The following is a 24004-nucleotide window of genomic DNA, read 5'->3' on the forward strand; positions in this document are numbered from 1 at the left end:
GCATTAGAATTGAATTAGAATTGTTAGTTTTTTGGTCCTTCATAAACTCTCATTTTTGGAGAAAAGTTACAGCCTCTTGTATGGTAATCCTGTTTTCACAGTTATCTACAGACAAATTAATATTTTGGCGTCAGCAATAGATGTATTACTTGTATGCAAATTTGTCCGCCATAACGTAAAATCAAACAAGTTCCCGCAAAATTTGACAAGAAGGTGATTGTTGCTTGACATCATAAGGTTATATGGAGCATATCTAAGGTCATTTTGAGACAAAATTCAGCAAATTACCCAAAGTTTAAATAGTTATAAACTTACTTACCTACTACCTTCTTTTATGAGAGCTATAGCAATCCTTATCCTTGAGCAGAGGAAGAGTAAAATCAACAGAATTATCGTGAGTATAATTCCAGCAATAATTCCTGAAAATAAGATAAAAACTTTAATTGGAAAACAGTTAATTTTTATTTTCTGAATTGCAACAATTGTTAGTTGCACTTTGTAAATACTGCTGTTTCACAAATCACGCCACTTCTAATAAGTTTTATAATTTTCATTGAAATTTTATTTTGTTCAAATGCCTACTTGTTCCCACGGCTGCAATCAACAGTCTGATTATTCTGCCACTGTGTTAAAGTCCTACTTGTTCCCAGATATAATCTCTATATTTTTTATCTCATTGAGATATGACTGGGAAATTTTTTTGTTACCAGTAAAAATGTATATGAAAACCATCCAAATTTAATTCTGCAGAAGACCCAAAGTAAAGACAGGGGAAGTACAGAAGTTAAGTATAAGTTTTAACTAGTAACAAGTTCAAGGTATATATAAATATTGAAAATATGCCACACAGCCCTAGTTATTTTTACTTTGAAAAAAAAGTATTTATACCATCTTTCCATTCTATGATATGTTTTTTTAGAAACTTTATTATTAAACGACGTGGTTCAGTTTTATCCGTAAAAGGATTGCCGTAAAAGGATTGCAGATGGAAAATTGTATTGTCTATATTTAATATATATTATAAGTGCAATATGTAACAGCTTAATATTGTCTACAGGCTTGTCAAAAATGACAACTGACAAGTAACGGATTTATCACACAATACTTCAATGCTAAACTTCAATAAATTTCAAGTTCAAATTCATAATACTCAAATAATGTAAACTTACCAAATGCCAGCAGCATTTTCGGTTTTGAAAAGCTGAAGTTTACAACAGAAAAATTCATTGTAAAAGTTTCATTCGTGTCTTTCAACTGGAAGTAGTTCCATAAACAGTAATATGTTGCTGAAAAATAGAAATATTACATCAAACTTTATTGTCATTCAAACTTTAGCACTTAGTCTTTGAGACATTGGAATATATCTAGGAACATCCAATACAGTAATGGGGAGTACAGTTATGATTTTAAGGGAGTCTAATACACTTGTAAACAATAACTTTAAGAATCCCCTGACATAAGTTGTTAAACAACTGTTTTTCTGTGGATTTTGTTGTAAAGGTACTTAATATTCCACAAAGTTTAAACTGCAAAAGATTTCAAAGTCCAATGTTAATGTATGGAAAAGCATGCAAAATGTCATCTTTTATTTCACAAGCATTTTGATTCATTACTTATGTAGATTCAGTGTTTATTGAAAAATAATATGATAATTTTGGTTATCTTTCAACTTTAGATTGTTTTACTTGACAGGTTGATAAAAGCAAAGTATCAATATAAGTCACAACCATTTCTTAATTGTGTTGCCTAGAATAGATAAGGATTTGACGGGGATGTTCAGTCTTTTTTTCTGTTTTCTATGATTTTAAGATTATTTTTTTAAGTTATTTGTTATTTGCATCCATGCAGACCCTCAAAGAGTAATTTCCAGAAATGATACATACCATAACCAAATGCACCAACAAAGGCAAAAATGGTAAACCACACCATGATTCCAGCTATCCATCGCATTATAATTATCCATGTAAGAGACAGTATCATAGCTATCAATATTCCTCTGCAAGATAAACAATACACCATTCATACAAATAAAACATTTTGGATAGACAGAAATACACATAATTTTGTGCTAAGCGATAAAAGTATAAAAAAAAACAGAAGTTGTTATGTCCAAATAAACACCAGATTTTTTTTTTAAATTTATCAATTTTCAAGTATTAATACTTACAACAGTATCATCCACCATGTTGTTACCACATCTTCTATTATCTTTTCAGCATATTCTTTAGCTTTCAAAAATATTCCAAAGGCACTACAAGAAACAAAATAGAGTAGAATGACTAAACATCATTTTTTGTTAGTATTTACTTATATGTAATTTAAGTATTGTTTATACAAACAGAAAAGTCTTTTCAGTTTTCAAGTAATTAATTTTATGATAAATATGCTGACATCATGGATGCAATTAATTAACATACATGGACCACTTGTTATATCTTGAGGTTAATTTGTCTAACATTTGACACTTTGAAGTTACAACTGGAATCTCACTAGGAGGCACACTAATCTTGTCTTAATCAGATACATGTCACAAACAATCACTGTGGGAGAGGAAGCAGAATATGATACCAGATCTCTTTAATACTGATTACACAATAATAGTATATTATTTGAGGGTCAGAAGGTCAGTCTCCTCCCCTGGATGTTAGATGTACCCAATCTGTGTGTAAAGCCAATTGCATGGTCTTTGTATAATCAGTTTCTTGGTTCATAGCAGCCTGACTAGTTGATGGAGTTTTACAGTGCTATTATTCAATTTATTCACTGGACTTCATTTGTTTTTTAACTTTTACCATTATTATGTCACAATGTGGCTGCATTATTTTTCAACCGCTACCATACTAATTTTAGATATCTACTTCTTGCGATATGAACTATCTTGTTTATTTCACCTTTGGATCTTATTTACTTATACACAGCTGAGTTTATATTGTTTGCAAACTTGTGTAGTTTTTCATGTGAAGTTTATAACCATGTTACTGTGCTAGAGAGTATTATGTGAACAAGCAGAATCTATATATCATCAGATCTTTTGTGACCATACAGAGATTTCCACGAGTGTTATATATTGAAGTGGCTTTACATTCTACACAACTGTTCTAGGCAAGTATATTTGTTTGAACTTTTATTTCTTATAATAATTATACAGATGTATGGTGCTTGGAGTTTCTTTGCATTATTATTATCTGAAGGCAATTAAGAGACGAGCTTGAACAAATATTCACTTTTGTATTTAAATATTATTCAGAAACAGCCACTTGGAATTTTACTTACCCTGATTTTTTTTTTTTTTTTTTAATTTTTGGATTAGTATATAGTGATCAAAAAATGTTTTATTTTATTTTTATTTCTTTTTTTATATTATTTTTACTTGCTGTCTTCTTCATGCATTCTGCAAATAATTATTTAGTAGTTCATGATCTTAGATAGATAAGATATAAGATACTTTTAGTATATTTAATTCAGTTTTTGAATTATTCTAAATAAGTCAAACTGTTATTTTCTTGTTATACAGTTTACATTTATAGAATTATTACATAAGTACAGCTTTTGATATTGCCTATAACTGACACCTTTCTTCATTTCTTATATTGCATATTTCAACACTGAGGAAATGGAGACATAGACACATCCTGTATGCACTTTGGTTTCATCAGGATTACTACAAAGGATTGGACATTATCAACATGATCAAGTTCTTCATTTTACTTTGGATGTGGCATTACAGCTTGACTTACTCTGCATGGATATACTTCCACTCTTGTTTTAAACTTTACATTTATTCAACTGTACCTCAGTCGTACCTACATATTATACAGAGCATGAACATTGCCAGTATTCTTATCATATTCTACCAGCTTATGTGGTTTAAAGCACATTCAGCACTAGTTCTCACTTTTATCAAGTTCAGAATGATCCCATGTTTTCAAACAGGATTACATTACAGACATGGCAGATATTCAACTTTGAAATGAGACTTTATGCATTTCAACATTGACATAAGTGTATTTATCAGTTCCGTTATCTGTGTGGACATATTATTTCTCCAACCTTCCAATGAGATCATGTAGCACATTAGCTATTGACTAAAAGGCAGTAGTACAGCCTCATCAGTGCCCGTGCAACATTCCAGAAGTATGTTACTGATTGTAAACCAAAATTGTAAACCTACTCCGTAATTGTGATGCATCATAAAGGACAAAGTACAGCCTCATCAGTGCCCAAGCAGTCTAGAAGTATATTATAGCGAACCTTATTGTAAACCTACTCCATAACTCGGGATGTAGCTATTCCAGCAATTTGAATTCTTAAAATTGGACAACATACACTTTTTAAATAGAACTTTACATCTAAAATATGTCAAAACCAAGGATCTATACAGTTTTCCTATTTATTTTAGATATTATAGAGATTGTTTATATCGTCTTATTGATGTTAAAGATATTTATACTATGGGATATAGTGATATTTTCTGTAGAGTATAATGTATTTTAAACTTTTATTTACTCACATAATGTTAAATTGCAGATGGAAGTATACATAGCTTTATTACTACATATACCCTAGAATCTAACTATACTTTATAGCTGTGAAATTTGATACACCTCGTTAAAAAATTATTAAATATATAACTGCATATAATAACATCATATTCAATGATGAGAATTTTTAAGCCTGAAAAGTATTATTTTATAATTGCCTTAACTGAACAGAGTGGCATTTTCTTCACAAATTTGTTTAGGAAAATTTATCATGTTTGAATTTTGGATTTATAGTTCTCATGCCTGTATGGTAATGTACTAGCATAGGGATATCCCCAAGCATTCCTTGCATACAAACATCTACAATGAGACGCCATGTCTCACTCTTCGTGGAGAATCCTCGCTCCACATTCCCTAAACTAGCAGATTGTTATACAGGCAGTTTCTCCCCCACTCTGATTGAAAACTGAATGCATTTCTTATAAGGTTCAAATCTTATCAACCATCTGGTGCAGCTGTTGCATTTCAGAAACTGATACTGACACACTCTATCATTGAAGCATTCTCATCATTGATATACTGAATATAATTTTTTATAGCATTCTCGTCATTGAATATACTGAGTATCGTTTTTATAGCATTCTCATCATTGAATATACTGAGTATCGTTTTTATAGCACTCTAATCATTGAATATACTGAATATCATTTTTATAGCATTCTCATCATTGAATATACTGACTATGGTAGTATAATCATGTTTGAATCTTTAAACATATAATTTTGAATTAATCTTGTTTGGACACTGGATTACATTTTTGTACAGCATTTTTTTTTTAAATTGGAATACTGAATATCATTTTTTATAACATTTTCAAATTTGGGATTCTGAATTCTATGTTAATAGCATCACTTAATGTTTCTAATACTGGATACCATTGTTTATAAAATTCTCATGTTTATTTCCTAACAAGTATGCAGTTTTGTTAAGAAATTTTTGTCATTAACTTCTTATCTTTAAATACTAAATATCATTAGTAATACATGTAGACATTATTATGAATCAGTATGTAACATATATTTTCATTAATTTTTTTTATTTTTCTCATGACTTTATTGAAGGTGAATAATCCAAACTCCTAAATCCTTGGGGGCACTCATATGTTTCCATCTGAGTTTTTGGACCTTAATGGAATTTTATCACTGGTCATTTCTAAAATTTCATTCATCCCCAAGCATTTCGGGGACAAATTTTATCAAATTTATTCCAGTGCCAGTTTGATAGACCCCTGCTACTTCACGAGTACATGGGCTATCCCCCAGGCAGACCCTTGCACTACCTGGCTGCCGATGAGACGCCTAGTCTCATCACCTAAGTGGAGAACCCTCGCTTCACATTCCCCGGCTGGCGCATTGTCGGGCAGGCAGGTTCTTCCTTACACTGAAGGTTGCAAGCTGACTTGCTCAGGCAGGAACTCAAAATTGCGTTTGTATGCTGAGTGTTTCTCAAGGGCCAAAATTAAATGATTTTTTAATAAATATTATTATTATTCTAACTGTCTTTCTGCTTTAAGCCAGTATGATTTGCTGAGACTATGTTTTGGTTTACACACAGAAACCCCTTTTATTTGCCTTGGTTGTAGTTTGTTTTGGGAGCAGTTATTTGGTCTTTTTTGCTCATTTATGTGGGCTAGCTATCATATTGCCATGCTGACTTTATTGAGATTTGCTATATCAGGATCCCTCAACAGTTACACAAACAAAGATTACATAAACAAAAGATTACACAACCTCCTACTAAAACTACAGAAATAATATTTCCATACGAGACTACAAGAAATAATATTTCCATATGAGACCACAAGAAATATATAATAAGAGTCTACAAGAAAATACAATAGATCACTACAAGAAAATACAATATGAGACCACAAGAAAATACATATGAGATCAGGATACAAACACCTTTGAAGTTTGTATAAATATTTACTTATATGTAATTTAAGTATTGTTTATACAAACAGAAAAGTCTTTTCAGTTTTCAAGTAATTAATTTTATGATAAATATGCTGACATCATGGATGCAATTAATTAACATACATGGACCACTTGTTATATCTTGAGGTTAATTTGTCTAACATTTGACACTTTGAAGTTACAACTGGAATCTCACTAGGAGGCACACTAATCTTGTCTTAATCAGATACATGTCACAAACAATCACTGTGGGAGAGGAAGCAGAATATGATACCAGATCTCTTTAATACTGATTACACAATAATAGTATATTATTTGAGGGTCAGAAGGTCAGTCTCCTCCCCTGGATGTTAGATGTACCCAATCTGTGTGTAAAGCCAATTGCATGGTCTTTGTATAATCAGTTTCTTGGTTCATAGCAGCCTGACTAGTTGATGGAGTTTTACAGTGCTATTATTCAATTTACCTCCCACCTTCCCCTTCCTTATAACACCTTCAATATTGTTTCATGACTAGAGAAACAACTCAGCTTAAACTAGTGATATATTTTTCTTTATTTCAGTTTTCCTTAATGGAATTTTATCACTGGTCATTTCTAAAATTTCATTCATCCCCAAGCATTTCGGGGACAAATTTTATCAAATTTATTCCAGTGCCAGTTTGATAGACCCCTGCTACTTCACGAGTACATGGGCTATCCCCCAGGCAGACCCTTGCACTACCTGGCTGCCGATGAGACGCCTAGTCTCATCACCTAAGTGGAGAACCCTCGCTTCACATTCCCCGGCTGGCGCATTGTCGGGCAGGCAGGTTCTTCCTTACACTGAAGGTTGCAAGCTGACTTGCTCAGGCAGGAACTCAAAATTGCGTTTGTATGCTGAGTGTTTCTCAAGGGCCAAAATTAAATGATTTTTTAATAAATATTATTATTATTCTAACTGTCTTTCTGCTTTAAGCCAGTATGATTTGCTGAGACTATGTTTTGGTTTACACACAGAAACCCCTTTTATTTGCCTTGGTTGTAGTTTGTTTTGGGAGCAGTTATTTGGTCTTTTTTGCTCATTTATGTGGGCTAGCTATCATATTGCCATGCTGACTTTATTGAGATTTGCTATATCAGGATCCCTCAACAGTTACACAAACAAAGATTACATAAACAAAAGATTACACAACCTCCTACTAAAACTACAGAAATAATATTTCCATACGAGACTACAAGAAATAATATTTCCATATGAGACCACAAGAAATATATAATAAGAGTCTACAAGAAAATACAATAGATCACTACAAGAAAATACAATATGAGACCACAAGAAAATACATATGAGATCAGGATACAAACACCTTTGAAGTTTGTATAAACATATAGTATAAATATAGTATATATATTACTAGGCAGTGGAAAGTAAACAGTCTACCAAAACCCTCAACATAAACAATAAATGGTTATACTGAAATTTGGATTATATATAAAAAAAAACAAATGTGGTATGATTGCCAGTGAAACAACTCTCAACAAGAGACCAAAATGACACAGAAATTAAAAAAAAACTATAGTTAACCATACAGCCTTCAACAATAAGCAAAGCCGATGATGCAGAGTTAACTATAAAAGGTCCTGAAATGACACTGTAAAACAATTCGACGAAACGCGCGTCTGGCGTATAAAATTATAATCCTGGTACTTTTGATAACTATTCGAACAAGAAAAACTAAAGCCCTAATTTATGTACAAAAAATAAACAAAAAACAAATATGTAACACATAAACCAACGACATTCACTGAATTACAGGCGCCTAACTTGGGACAGCTGATACATACAGAATGTGGCGGGGTTAAACATATTAGTAGGATCATATCCTGGGACAGTGGTATAACAGTACAACATAAGAACGAACCATGAAAAAGGCTTAATTCATCAGATGGATAAAAATAAAACTATAAGCTTTAAAAATATAACCCCCAGATATTTGTGACAAGTAAGTGCAGTAATGACTTACTCCAGTCCAGATTCAATGATGTCATTGGTAAGACTGTTGCCTGAACTGTCCACAACATTGGTCAAGTTCTCTCCCTGAACCTTAGTCAGTAGATCTCCTGCATTGTCAATAAAGTCAACCAAAATGGAAGGTGTACAACGTTTAATCACTAAAATAAAGAAATAAATTTTTGCATGTAACAAAATATTTGATGTCATATATCAAAGATAAGTAATTTACTGATGACCTTAGCTTAACTGATGCAAAATTAAGGTCAGTGATAATTAAAACACGGAACAATATGAATCTAGAATTGTTTTTGAATTTTGGAAAACTGATAAGAAATGTATGATGAAAACTAACCTAATAAAAGAGGGTTAGCCACTGATATTTTAGTATAAACTAATTAACCTCTCTAAGCATGAATGCATGCTTATAATCCCTCCTTAATAGGATTAGTTTTCATCATACATTCTATGTCAAAGTTTAAGCTTTTCTCATGAAGCGTTACAATTTACACCCAAATGGGCATAAAAGATTGATTTTAGTGCCAGATCTTCTAAAATAACTACATTTAGCATCAATTTCCCATTACTAAATATTATCACTTGTAGGATAATTGTTATATGAGGCATAAAATTCAAATATATATTTTTTTTAATTTTTTTTTTTTTTTTGGGGGGGGGATGGGGGGGGGGGGCACTTTATGGGGAAAAGTTGAATTTCTTTTGCAATAAATTTTACTGTATTTTTAGCATTTGTTATGTTTATCTTTTTAATACTGGTTAATGAAATCATTACAGTGTGTACTGGCTTGTCATTATCATGTATGATAGGATTTTGACACGCCTACCAGTATAGATAATGAATACGCATGAAGATAGATGAGATCAGCACATGTAGCCTAAACTGAGAGTTGTAGATTTGTGACATAAATGAATAGATGTAGTTTTGAGAATAGAAAATAGTTACAAAAATATAGTAATTAATTAGTATCTGAGCAAGTATAACACGGATCTATCACATTTGTCACATGAAAACTTTATATGACTGTAAACAAACTTGTGGATACTTTATTTTGCATTTAGTCCTTACTAGTCCCTCTAGAGGCAATTTAATTTCGCAATTTTCAAATTTTCTTAATGTTAAGTTAAAAGAGGAACATCCAAGTTTTATATATTTGCAATGATTTATTTTTGTGTTATTTTTCTACTCATGAAAAGACGCAAAAATAAATTGCTCTTGAAAGTTAGTTTACAGTAACCTATCATGGCATAAATTTACAGAGTAACTTACCAGGTTCACTTTTAAGATAGTATGTTGGACATATCTCTTGATCTATGATATCTGACAAGCTCTGTAAACACAAAATGATCATTTCTTTATATACATTTAAAAATCTTATAGGAGCCATTCCAGCATTTAAGGGAATACGATACAGTAGCAGGGGCAGATAATAACGTTTTCAAAACTGTTCGTGTTGTTTTCGCGACGTTGGTAGCCAGAACGTTGTAATTTCGCGATGTTTCTAATAAGAACGTTAACATTTCGCGACGTTGCTTTAAAAGAAATCATATTTCGCGGAATATTCACTGACGTCATTAATTTTGGTTGCGCGAATTTCTAAAAAGTACCTGCTAAAAAAGTGACCATGCCGTTTCTAAAAGACGGAAAAATACGCCGAAAAGCAGTGAGATTTTTAAAAGGAGAAATACTTGAGATGTACAAAAATAAATCAAATACAATTTTGCATAACGAAATTGAAGAAATGGTGATAGACACAGAAGAGAGTACTGACAGTATAACATGGAAAGACGGAAGAAGAATTGTGGAGCTTTTTAGTCTGGCACTGAATAACTTTCAAAACTGCACGGCCCATAGGAATCTGCTCAACGTAGAGAAAGAAAAATTGCAAGGATTGGGGTCTATCTTACTATTCTTGCTTAAACTGTAACATGCTGAAAAACATTTTACCAATAACACAATTCGGTACAAAACGACCTGCAATAGCTAATTATGAGTATTGGTAGCTGCTAAACGTCCAGCGGCAAATATTTAATTGCACATGTATGACATCCAAATGTAATTTATATGAAACTTAAAGAAATGAGAAAACGTATGAACCCGTGATTAATGATAAAAAATTAACAACATCTATGGCGTGTAGGGTAGCCTAATCGGGTTTGGTGTTGAAATCCATACACAAAAGTCATTACTACGGCGTGTTGTACAGCTGTGCAATATTTTTCATGACGAGAACAGTTATTTTCATTTATTGATAATGAATTCGAAGTAAATAATACTATCTTGAATTGAAAAACATCAGAATCAAAATAGTTAAGTTTGTGTCTTTTTTTTTCTTTTCTTGTTTAGCATTGGCAGCCTCCAAATTTTACGGAGAATTGTCATTGTAAGACCCAATTTAACAGATTATCAATGAAATAACAAAACCGACTGCATGTGCGAGACCCTCATTGGTGGACAAGGTCGTATAACACCCCTATTCGTAAATAAAATAATAAATAAAGAGAGTGTCTCATCCTGTTCTGGACTTGAAATTGGTACATAAAAAAAATTGCCGATTTTAATTGATATTTTAAAAACATATAATATTGTATGTGTATGTAGAAAAACTGTCAATAAAAGTCCATTAAAAAGATTTCAAAACAAGAATGTGTCCTCAGTACACGAACGCCCCACTCGCACTATCATTTTCTATGTTCAGTGGACCGTGACATTGGTATAAAAACTCTAATTTGGCATTGAAATTAGAAAGATCATATCATAGGGAACATGTGTACTAAGTTTGAAGTTGATTGGACTTCAATTTCATCAAAAACTACCTTGAACAAAAACTTTAACCTGAAGCGGGACAGACGAACGAACGGACGGACGAACGAACAGACGGACAGACGAACGAACGAATAGACGGACAAACGAACGCACAGACCAGAAAACATAATGCCCCTCTACTATCGTAGGTGGGGCATAAAAATTTATTGGTGTCGTTTTTGGTTTGAATTTAAGCAAAATATTACCAATAGATGCAGAATTGTCACACGTTAGTTTGTTTAATTGGTTGTTATCTTTTTGTATATGAAACTGGATGTAATAGACCAAAACGAGAAAACGCCCGTTCACATGCTGTTAAAAGGGCTTGTAATTAAATGCTGTCTTTCGGTATTGTTCATCATATTTGTAGTTTGTTCATTGTTTTGTACTTAAATCAGGCCGTAAGTTTCCCGTTTCAGTTGTTTTGCATTTGTCATGTAGGGGCCTTTCATAGCTTACTATGCGGTATGGGTTTTACTCATTGTTGAAGGCCGTCCGATGTCCTATAGTCGTTTAGCCATTTGGTCTCTGCTTGAGATTTGCCTCATTGGTATTCATACCACGTCTTCTTATTTGTATAAGCTTGTCCCTATTGCACTTCAATGTATTGAGAGATAAAAATTGAAGTATCGGCAAATGTAGACCAATTGCAGACAGACAGATCAGAAAGTGTACTCACGTTTAAACTCGTCGTATAGTTAGACGATTGGACAGACGAACAAAGTGTTTTAAATATAGCTCTACTTCCAGACAAACAAGTACGCCAATATTCATACGTATACGCCGTAACAAAGGTTATGTACAAAAATGTAACTTATCTATTGATAAAGACATCGTTCAATATTATTCTCTTATACCCGCTGCTGTACTTCCTATGAAATATTACATTACAACTTCATTTTCGGTCGATTGAGGCAATAATGGCATGAGTTAAATTGCACAAAACAGCTTTTATTATTAAACAAGAAGTACTGCTTATATTTTAGATTTGAAAGATGATTATCTTTTGAATGTAAAAAAAAATCAAAGTACGTCGGGACCTTTTAAAGTTGACGATACAGTATCGGTTTTGTCATTGTTGAAGGTTATACTGTTGTCAATTTATGGTATCGCCTCACTTTATTTATAGTTGGCTCACATTTTGTCATGTCAATAATGTTGTCTATCCTCTGACAGTACATGAAGCAATTTAGAACTAATGTCGGACGGAGATGCATCTTTATACTTCTATCAGATTTTCTTTTTTGCCGTACATCTGACAAAGCAATCTGCTAGAATCCTTTTATATAGTCTTTTTTTTTTATTATGAAAAGGTTCCTGTCCAAATTTCGTTTCGTAAATGTTTAGCACAAATATTTTTCCATTTTATGATTAACCATCTTATAAATTTTTATGATAAGTATCAACGCTTTGAAAAACACCTGCATATACTTGACAGCGAACTCGTGTATGGCGGGAATGATTACACGACGTTGTTGCGATTTAAACTTAATTTAACGTAATTTAGCGCCATAGTGACAGACGTCATAAAAAAAATAAGGTAAATGGCTTTTATTGAAAAAACAAGCACATGGACTCCATTTTTTTTCTTCTGCAATCAATTAAGTACTGTTTCAAGAACACTCCGCCAAAATTTCAGGAAAAAATCAACGGTCAAATTTTTTCTGCACTTCCGAAAAGACGCAAAAATATGGTCAATTTCTTTATTTCGGATATAGCATCTAAATCTGGAACATGATGATTTAATATAACCTTAAACTTGTTTCAGTATGTTGATGCCATGGATCAAGGGAATATTTTACAGAAAACCCGGTTAAGTTATGACTTTTCGTTCAAAAGTATTGTTACTTTCTTTAAAAGTCATAATTTATGACATTACAGGAATTTTCTTCCAAATATGCAAATTTCGAACCAAATTATCTCAAAAAGTAAGTCATGAAGGTACTTTTTTCTTTGCATATTTGCAAAGTACACATTTAAATTGACCTTCTATCAAAATTTTAAGAAAAAATCAACGAGGGATCTCTACTGTATCGTATGCCCTTAAGGTCAAGGAACAGTAAATGGGCTATGTCGCAGATTTTGCTAAAAATTTGCATACAACCTTGGCTTGTTGAACTACAACTGAAAATCGAAAAAAATAATACATTTATCTCTTTTATTATCTGAAAAAATGCAGATTAATTTCTTTTAATATGGGTGAATATTTGTATAGAAAGCACATAAAATCGGCGAAAAACCTTCTAAAATTTGTCTTAAAATCGCCAAATCTCTAATTCTACTCCATTTTTTTATGTGCTTTCTATACAAATGTTTACCCATTTTGTAAGAATTCAATCAGGAATATTTCAAATGATAATTGAGATAAATGCATTATTTTTTCGATTTTCAGTTGAAGTTCATCGAGCCAGAGTTGTATGCAAAATTTTACTGAAATCTGTGACATAGCCCATTTACTGTACCTTAATAGCATTTTTTTTCTCCTTCTCATGCACTCATGCAAAAAGTATAAAATCTGATTGTAAAACAACAAGAAAACTTTCACAGCATTAGTAGAAATCTTACTTCAAATTTTGTATGAGTACAATGTGCTGATTGGAGGGATTTTAGAGGAGGTTGAATAATGATTGATTTTTGGTGTTTAGAAAACATTTTTATTGATGGAGGTTGGTGCCTGGAGAGAACCATTGACCTTAATTTGGCATGAAAACTGACAATCCTAGTAGTAATAGCTATTTATTCAAAACTTGAAATCAAAGGTCACCTCTCTTAGAGTATAAAATGATTGATATTCAACAAAGGATCAGACGAAGAAAAAAAATTGGTGGAAAAATTATGATATTGGTCTGTTCATTGTAACAGGTCAAAAAGTGACCTATAGCTCTTCATTTGGTCTCTGGTGAATATTTGTCCAACTGGTTATAACGTCGCATCTCCCAGCAGTCTATATAATTATAATAATTATATTATATTTGAATATTATATACATTAGTTCCACATAATAGACAGATGAGGTTACATAAAATACTCTTGGTATTTTTTTTATTTTTTTTTTAAATTACCTGAGATGCATAAGTCTTTTTGCAGTAGACAGAATTGAACTGTGTCCCATCACCTAATGGGTCATAAATAAAGTTGACATCTGGACACTGTGATACGCATATCTAAAATGAAATGTCTAAATTATCTAAAAGTTTCCAATTTTCCCTTTAATATTTCTATATTAACATAACTGCTTGTATCATATCTCGATTAATTACTGTTGAAATCCTCAAAAAGATATTGCTCAATCAAACTTACCCTGATAAATTTTAGGCTGTTTTTTTTTAAATCTGCCAGCTACCATGGTTACTTGAATAAAAATTAAGGAGAAGGTTGGGTCACACATGGTGTAAAATATGTAAATCCACACTACTCTGAAACTTCATTTTAGTAACTGATTACTAAGTCAATTGAAACTTATTTTTGACTAAAGTTATTTGAGTTTTTGGGTTTGGGTTCTCATTTTATGACAATATTATCCAAAATTATGAAAAACAAAACATTTGCTTAAACTTGTAATTTGACATATGTCCAGGTGACCCTAAAATTGAAATAAATCTTTTTCACTCCAGTGCACATTATCCTATAAAAGATTGGTAAACTTCTGTCATCCTTCTGGCTAAGAATATATTTTTTTATGCAATGAAACTTTTCCAAAAAGCACTGTAACGTTGACCTTAGACCTACTTGCACAATATTCTTCGATAGTATGGTTGGTTCCGTATTGAACTATGCATCTGAAATATGGGGTTTTCACCGTGCAAATGATATAGAGCAAATACACAACCGTTTCTGTAGATTTGTTTTAAAACTAGGTAAAAATGTTCCTTTAAGTTTTTTATGTGGTGAACTTGGTCATTTGCCTATGTATGTCTCAAGAAAACAAATTATTTTGAAATATTGGGTTCATATTATTGTAAATAAGCCACCTATTGTTTATGATGTTACCAACTTTTATTAGAAGATGCAAACAAGGGTAAAAAGAACTGGGCGTCTAGTGTTTGTGATTTGTTGTTTAATCTTGGTTTGAACTATGTTTGGACTGCACAGAATTATGTAAATATACAGTTAGATGTTATAAAAACTCGTATAAAGGACCAGTATTTACAAACTTGGTATGCATCAATAAATGATTGTGAAAACTATGTATTTATAAAAACCTCAAAACAGACTTTGTAATAGAGAATTATTTAGATTTTTTTATTAATAGTAACTTACTTACAAAATTGAGAAGTGGTACTTTGAAACTGAATTTAGAATTAGGGCGATATAAAAATATTCCTAGACATATGCGTCTATGTATATGCTGCAATATGGCTTGTATTGAAAATGAATACCACTTTATACTTGTATGTCCAGCTTACAGAACTGTGAGACAAGAACATTTGCCAAAATATTATTGTTCTTGGCCAAATAATTTTAAACTTTTTCATTTACTTCAAGCAATATCAAAATCAATCACAACTAAACTGTGTAACTATCTGAAATATGCTTGGAAAATTAGATCATGTATTGTGAATTAATTGTACCTTTATTATATTATGTATTGTTCTCTGCTATCTGTTGTTTTGTCACATTGTATATACTTGTTTATGTATTGCCATAGCATATTATTTATGCTTTCGCAAATAAAATATTCATTCATTCATTCAATATTAAATGTGGTTTTGTTCTTTACAAGTGGAATTTCAAAGCTAAGTTTGGTAAGGTTTCATATATTGTTAAAAAGATATCTTCAGGAAAAAGTCAAAAGCCTCATAAAGCTATCGTTTATAATGTAAACCATTTCATCTAAAAACAAAAATGTTGCTCTTATTTCAGTCTACTTCAGTATTTCAGTCTGCTTCAATGATTTGATATTCGATCACAAAATAAAAAGTTGTAAACTGAAGTACATTATCAATTCATTAGCAGGAAAAATTGGACATATATATTAAGATTACAGAAGGAACCAAAATTTGCTTGACTTTCAGTCAATCCTTAGAAATAGGTGCTGTGACCTTGACCTATTGACCCTAAAAAAAAACACCTTTATACAAATTCATTATGTGTCAACAATTATTATCTTGAATATGTTGGTGTCAAGAGTTGATGACCAGACAGTCAAACCCATATGGCTTTCAACATATTACAAGCTAAGTTAAGACTTTATCACAACTAGACTAAAACAAATTAAAGTAACCAATTTAAAAATTCCTTTTTATGTTCTTAGCATTTCATTTGAAATTAAAGCGAAAAGTATTTTCTATTTCCCAGAAGACTGTTAATCAATTTGTCTTTGGAATTACTTTCATGAACTGCACTGACATACTGATATATAACTTACTTGTGGTGTTGGACATCCTTTAACAAAAACTCCTACACCCATCCTGCCACAGGTTACCATGTCAAAGAAAAACAAGTAATCTTTTCCTCTGAAAAATCAATTCTGACACTAGACAAATACTTTTGATTTAACACAATATGTGCCTTAATTTATATCATAATTCAATCAATCCTAAAGGTTATTTCTTATAGACATATTTTCCTCTGTGAGGAATATTTCATACCTTTGAGTATTTTCTAAAGGATTGAATTAAAAACAAATTGTGCAATACATTACTATAATAGAAGATTAATTAGAGATCATCATCATCATCGTTATCATCAATATCATTATCATCGTCATCAGATTCATCATCAGATTCATCATTAGATTCACATGTTTTTGTTGTGATATTCGTGTCATATTTGCCACTGGAGGTAAATCACCAAATCATCATTAACATTTTTTAACACGAGCAGAAATAACTTTTCTAACTAAAACATAATAATCATTTAAGTACATGTGTACTTACTCTTGATTGCCTTTACCACACATTTCTCCATCTGAATTTACAGGATTCAGCAATAAAGAGGGATCTCCATATTTAAATGCTAGAGAAAAAGAAAAAAACCATGTTCATTAAAAAATATAATCATAACTTATTTTTATCAAAAAGTTTTCTATATAAGGAATATATATTCACAACACTGTATTTTTTTATCAGTATTCATTGAAAAGATGTATTTATATCAAACGATAAGAAATGTTAGTTTGCACTAGTAAAAATCTTGGTATTTATCATGTTTATAGATTGGTTACAAAACCAAAATGAAAGTTACGTGTGCAAAATTTAGGTGATAGCAATACATCTGAAAGACCTCAAGGTCATATCCATGTAAAAACTAAATAATAAATAAACAACAGTGCTAATTATAAGCTTTTGGCACAGGTGGCTGATACTGTGCAACACAGTTTAAATAAACTCATCATAGATATCAGGACTAAATTTTGTATAAACGCCAGATGGGCATTTTGTCTACAAAAGACTCATCAGTGACGCTCCAATCCAAAAAAATAAAAGGCCAAATAAAGTATGAAGTTGAAGAGCATTGTGAACCAAAATTCCTAAAATATTTGCCAAATACAGCTAAGGTAACCTATGCCTGAGGTAGATAAAATAGAACCAATGGAGAAAAAAAGAGAAGTGGTGTTTTCTTCAGAACACACTGTCAAGCATCTAAATATACTATCCACACTGATCTGTGTCCACAATTGTTCTTAATCAAAATATAAATTGACATGCAAAAAAATGTATTGCCAACACATTTAAATCCTATGAAGGACAACAACAATATAGATGAATGGTGTTTTAATATGTGTGTAATGTTTTTCATTGGATAAAAATGACAAATTGTCATTGTAAAAATTGCATGGCTGAAATCATCAGGGTATATTATGTATTTGCTTGGCACATACATGAGATAAACTGGGAAAGTTTGGTCAGGAGTTTAGAAATCAGATCAGCAGGTTTTTTATCAACATTTTTACAGTCGTAATTTAATTATCTAGATCTTACACATGTTACATAGATCGAATCTTTTTGTGCTTAATTTTTTCTTAAATCTTTTACCTTAATGTCAATTCAATATATTTTTAATACCTTTGAAGCCTTTATCATTTGAAAAAAATAATTGAAAAGACTCTGTTTTGGTATGTTTTTTATTTTTTTTAATTGATTGCTGACTGCTAAGGAATATAACGCTGTGTGATTTAACATTTCCTTTGAGTACAAATAGAAAATCAAAGCATAGTGTTTTATTCATGCTTCCTTCTTTTTTATTTTGTATTCTTAAAGGAAATAAGTTATTGATTTATTCTTGAGTCAATGGATGAAAAATGTATAAGCCAAAGGCATTTTAAGCACTAATAAAGCAACATTGCAAGACACTAATGGGAAGTCGGGTCACTGTTCATTTAAACTCATAATCTGCCTACGAAAGAAGCATGCATTTTTGTTAAGGTATTGTTTTTCTGTTCTAAATTAAACTAGAGGCTCTGAAGAACCTGTGTCGCTCACCTTGGTATATGTGAATATTAAACAAAAGAAGCAGATAGATTCATGACAAAATTCATACCTGTCAACTGACCCGTATTCTGCGGGTGTGACCCGAGATTTTCACAATTCTGAGGGATCACCCAGGACACCCGCCAGGTCATTGAAATAACCCAGGAATTCCGAAAATGACCCAATTTAACCCGTATTTCTTAGCCTTGAGATTGATTTCATAAGTTATATTCCTTTGAAAAACCGGCAAATTCGTAATTCTTCCATGAACAGGAAGTTCGTCTAGCTATGTAAACTGTCAAATTAAGTGACAGCTTCACTTGACAGCTTTGTTGTCAAACACACTGTTAATTAACACCTATAACCTTAGCTTTAGGTCGTAAATAAATTGCACTATTGGTTTACAAACATATTTCAACTACGAGTTACTTCCCCTTATTTGTCACCATTCAAAATTATTCCTTATATTTACTTTTTATGGGTGAAAAAGATTAAATCATAAAAATATAAAATTCAAATACATATTGAAAAATAACTTTTCATTATTTTTATACCTTTATACAATTAAAAATTTTTTTTTTACCCTTCCTTTAACTGTATTACTATGTTTTATTATACTCTAATTTCCTTGTGAATGGATAGATGTTATGTTTATAGACTACAAAGCCAGTAGTCTCAAACAATTTAAAATTACATATCAAAAATAAATTCAAGTATTTAATATTACAAAAAGTAAAAAACATAAGACTGCTACACAAATTTATCAAAATCTTTAAAAGTGCAGTAAAATAATAATTAATAGGATTTAAAATGACTTAACCAAGTGAACATGAATTGATGTTTTGGTATCTTTGATATACATTATAAGAAAATGTACCATAAATACTGAAATTCAGTTCGAAAAAGTTTGTATGCGTTATGACCTGAGATTTGATTCTTCCATGCAGGTCATGACCTGCATTTTCATCGTCACAGGTTGACAGGACATAGATGGATTCAAGACAAAATTGTGTTTTGGTGATGGTGATGTGTTTGTACATCTTACTTTACTGAACATTCTTGCTGCTTACAATTATCTCTATCTATAGTGAACTTGGCCCAGTAGTTTCAGTGGAAAATGTTAGTAAAAATTTACAAATTTTATGAAAATTGTTAAAAATTTACTATAAAGGACAATTACTCCTTAGGGGGTCAATTGACCATGTCAGTCATGTTGACTTTTTTGTAAATCTTACTTTTCTGAACATTATTGCTGTTTACAGGTTATCTCTATCTATAATAGTATTCAAGATAATAACCAAAAACAGCAAAATTTCCTTTAAATTACCAATTCAGGGGCAGCAACCCAACACCAGGTTGTCCGATAGATAGGCAGATACACTTGACCTGATTATCAATTTTACTCCATCAGATTTACTCTAAATGCTTTGGTTTTTGAGTTATAAGCCAAAAACTGCATTTTACCCCTATGTTCTATTTTTAGCCATGGCAGCCATCTTGGTTGAATGACCAGGTCACTGGAAACTTTTTAAACTAGATACCTCAATGATGATTGTGGCCAAGTTTGGATAAATTTGGCCCAGTATCTTCAAACGAGAAGATTTTTGTAAATGATTACTAAAATTTATGAAAAATGGTTAAAAATTTACTATAAAGGGCAATAACCCCTAAAGGGATCAACTGACCATTTTGGTCATCTGACTTATTTGTAAATCTTACTTTGATGAACATTATTGCTGTTTACAGGTTATCTCTATCTATAATAGTATTCAAGATAATAACCAAAAACAGCAAAATTTCCTTTAAATTACCAATTCAGGGGCAGCAACCCAACACCAGGTTGTCCGATAGATAGGCAGATACACTTGACCTGATTATCAATTTTACTCCATCAGATTTACTCTAAATGCTTTGGTTTTTGAGTTATAAGCCAAAAACTGCATTTTACCCCTATGTTCTATTTTTAGCCATGGCAGCCATCTTGGTTGAATGACCAGGTCACTGAACACTTTTTAAACTAGATACCTCAATGATGATTGTGGCCAAGTTTGGATAAATTTGGCCCAGTATCTTCAAACGAGAAGATTTTTGTAAATGATTACTAAAATTTATGAAAAATGGTTAAAAATTTACTATAAAGGGCAATAACCCCTAAAGGGATCAACTGACCATTTTGGTCATCTGACTTATTTGTAAATCTTACTTTGATGAACATTATTGCTGATTACAGTTTATCTCTATCTATAATAGTATTCAAAATAATAACCAAAAACGGTGAATTTTCCTTTAAATGACCAATTCTGGGGCAGCAACCCAACAACGGGTTGTCCGATTCATCTGAAAATTTCAGGGCAGATAGATCTTGACCTGATAAACAATTTTACCCACGTCAGATTTGCTCTAAATGCTTTGGTTACAAAGATATGAGCCAAAATATACATTTTACCCCTAAGTTCTATTTTTAGCCGTTGTGGCCATCTTTGTTGGTTGGCTGGGTCAGGCCACACATTTTTTAAACTAGATACCCCAATGATGATTTTGGTCAAGTTTGGTTAACCCTTTCCTCCACAGGCGTCAAAAGGCAACTTGAAATACTTTTACTACAAAGTGTCTGCAGTTGACTTAATAAAGTTTGTATCCAATATGAAAAGGAATATCATAGGAATATCTGACTTAAATTTATTTGATGAAATAGTTGTTTTTCACAATGCCTTAATACTTCAAAGCATAAGTTCAGCATTTTATCAAAAAAAATTCTATGCGAATCAAGTATGCAAACAAAAAAATTCAATGGAGGAAAGGGTTAAATGTGGCCCAGTAGTTTCAGAGGAGAAGATATTTGTAAAAGTTAATGATGACGGACGACGACGTCGGATGCCAAATGATGAGAAAAGCTCACCTGGCCCAAAAGGAATAAATAAATTACAGAAAATAAATTACAGAAATAGCTTATATTTTATAATAGTTTGGATTAAGGACAGTTTATTTGACAAAAATACTAAAAAATATAGGTCACCGATGAGTTAAAAATGTTATTTCAATTTTATTGCCAAAACATTGCATTTATCACCAAAGGGAGATAGTTTGGAGCTTTTTCAATGATATAATATTTCAAAAGTCATCTAAGGCCAAAACAAATTGATTTGTTGGTTTGATTTTTGTACCATATTACACAGTAACAACTAATAGTGTAATAAATAAAATCTTGAAATGAAAAAAATAATGTTTCAATTTTTGCTGAATTTTCTGTACCCTCGAGCCTCCATATGAACTGGTCTAGCAATACCGGTCATGTAAGAAGTACAAGCAGGCTTAAGGTCGTATGGTTGCCTATAATTACTTACATTCACTTCATTTTAACTTTTGTATATAGTGGTCTCATTTGCAATCATAACACAATTATCCTTATTTTTATATTGGATGCCTTTACTAGTCTTTTCAAAAACATTAATATGGGTTTTTTTCAGCCTCATAACTTTCTGATCGATGTTTAAACAGCAACATTTTCATTTTCCATTTCAGACCCAGTAGTAACCTATTATTATCTTTGCATGTGGCACAAACAGAACCCATATCAAGCAATTAATATCCTATCACCTGCTGATTGTTCAATTAAACTATAATAATTTTTTAATGAGACAGAGAGTAGAAATCTTCTAAGTTGCATAATGTCATATATATACCGGTATGCCAAATGGATTTGTTAAAACATGCATAAGATCAAAATCAGGTTTTTACCACTTTTAACAAAAAATGTTAGTATTAACACAAACCTACTAAAAAAGACGTCTGAAAGTTTTCATTTATAACATTTTGAAACAATGGGAACCAACGTATTAACCCCTGAAAACAGAATTAAAGTCGTCATGACGAAACATACAAAATATGTATGTAATCAAAGGGTGAATTTTTTCATCACAACTAAAACAATATGTTGAATAGTCATATAGATTCATCAAAACATTCTTTGTTCTATATAGGCATATTTCCTAAATCAGGAATCTGATGTACAGTAGTTGTCGTCTGTTATGTAGTTCATACAAATTTCTCCTTTCTTGTTTAATGTAGATTAGACTGTTGGTTTTCCCTTTGAATGGTTTTACATTAGTAATTTTTGGGGCCCTTTATAGCTTACTGTTCCGTGTGAGCCAAGGCTTTGTGTTGAAGGCTGTACCTTGACCTATAATGGATTACTTCTATAAATTGTTATTTGGATGGAGAGTTGTCTAATTGGCACTCATACCACATCTTCCTACATGTATATCTATATAAAAAATGTTTGTTAATTAACTTATTAAGCAATTCTATTCTATTTACCTGGCTTCTTAAACTGCAACAAATTTATTTACTACATGATAAATAACAGAAAATAGTTTATCTATTGTACAACAAAAGGGAATATAAAAAGAAGATGTGATTGTCAATGATACAACTATCCACAAAAGACCAAAATGACACAGACATTAACAACAATAGGTCACCTTACGGCCATCAACAATGAGCAAAGCCCATACAGCATAGTCAGTTATAAAAGGCCCCAATAAGAAAATGTAAAACAATTCAAACGAGAAAACTAACGGCCTTATCTATGTAAAAAAATGAACGAAAAACAAATATGTAACACATAAACAAACGACAACCACTGAATTACAGGCTCCTGACTTGGGACAGGCAAATACATAAATAATGTGGCGCAGGTTTAAACTTATTTTGAATGAAATGTAATGTATAATGAAACCTGAACCTCCTATGTGAAGATAAATCTATTATACTTACCAAAGTATGAAATTATTGCAAGTCCTCCAATAAATATAATAAACAGCAAACAACAGATGATATCTGTGCATGATCTGTAAATAAACAACAAACAACAGATGATATCTGTGCATGATCTGTTAATAAACAACAAACAACAGATGATATATGTGCATGATCTGTAAATAAACAACAAACAACAGATGATATCTGTGCATGATCTGTAAATAAACAACAAACAACAGATGATATCTGTGCATGATACGAAATAAACAAATAATTAGGTACCTTGTTATATGATAACCCTGACATTTATTCAATGAGCAACACGATAGATGCCATAATTGGAGCAGGATCTGCTTACCCTTTTGAAGCACATGATATCATAAACAGTTTTTGGTGAGGTTTGTGTTGCTGTGTTTTTAGTTTTCTCTGTAGTGTTTTGTGCATCTTCACTAGCCAAGGGTTACGATCCACTCCCGTTCTCTTCACGAGAGCGGGAGCGGATGGTAACCCTTGGCCAGCGAAGATGTGTTTTGTGAAGCAGTTCATCATTTTTGTCCTC

General features: G+C 31.7%; 1 protein-coding gene across 3 annotated transcripts in view; it reads right to left on the reverse strand.

Moving 5' to 3' along the window:
• The window catches only part of LOC134707920 (choline transporter-like protein 2), a 43000-nt gene that overhangs the window by 13363 nt on the left and 5633 nt on the right, over positions 1 to 24004 (reverse strand). For all 3 annotated transcript variants that reach the window (XM_063568085.1, XM_063568086.1, XM_063568087.1), the window contains exons 3-12: positions 23461 to 23534; positions 17152 to 17230; positions 16641 to 16728; positions 14335 to 14436; positions 9737 to 9797; positions 8462 to 8609; positions 2168 to 2251; positions 1884 to 1996; positions 1170 to 1286; positions 320 to 419 (exon numbers count right to left, since the gene is read on the reverse strand). In XM_063568085.1, coding sequence (XP_063424155.1) covers positions 320 to 419; positions 1170 to 1286; positions 1884 to 1996; positions 2168 to 2251; positions 8462 to 8609; positions 9737 to 9797; positions 14335 to 14436; positions 16641 to 16728; positions 17152 to 17230; positions 23461 to 23534 — 966 coding nt within the window. The remainder of the gene's footprint in view (positions 1 to 319; positions 420 to 1169; positions 1287 to 1883; positions 1997 to 2167; positions 2252 to 8461; positions 8610 to 9736; positions 9798 to 14334; positions 14437 to 16640; positions 16729 to 17151; positions 17231 to 23460; positions 23535 to 24004) is intronic.

Source organism: Mytilus trossulus, chromosome 2 (genome assembly GCF_036588685.1).
Source record: "Mytilus trossulus isolate FHL-02 chromosome 2, PNRI_Mtr1.1.1.hap1, whole genome shotgun sequence".
In the NCBI taxonomy this organism is placed as follows: Eukaryota; Metazoa; Mollusca; class Bivalvia; order Mytilida; family Mytilidae; genus Mytilus; species Mytilus trossulus.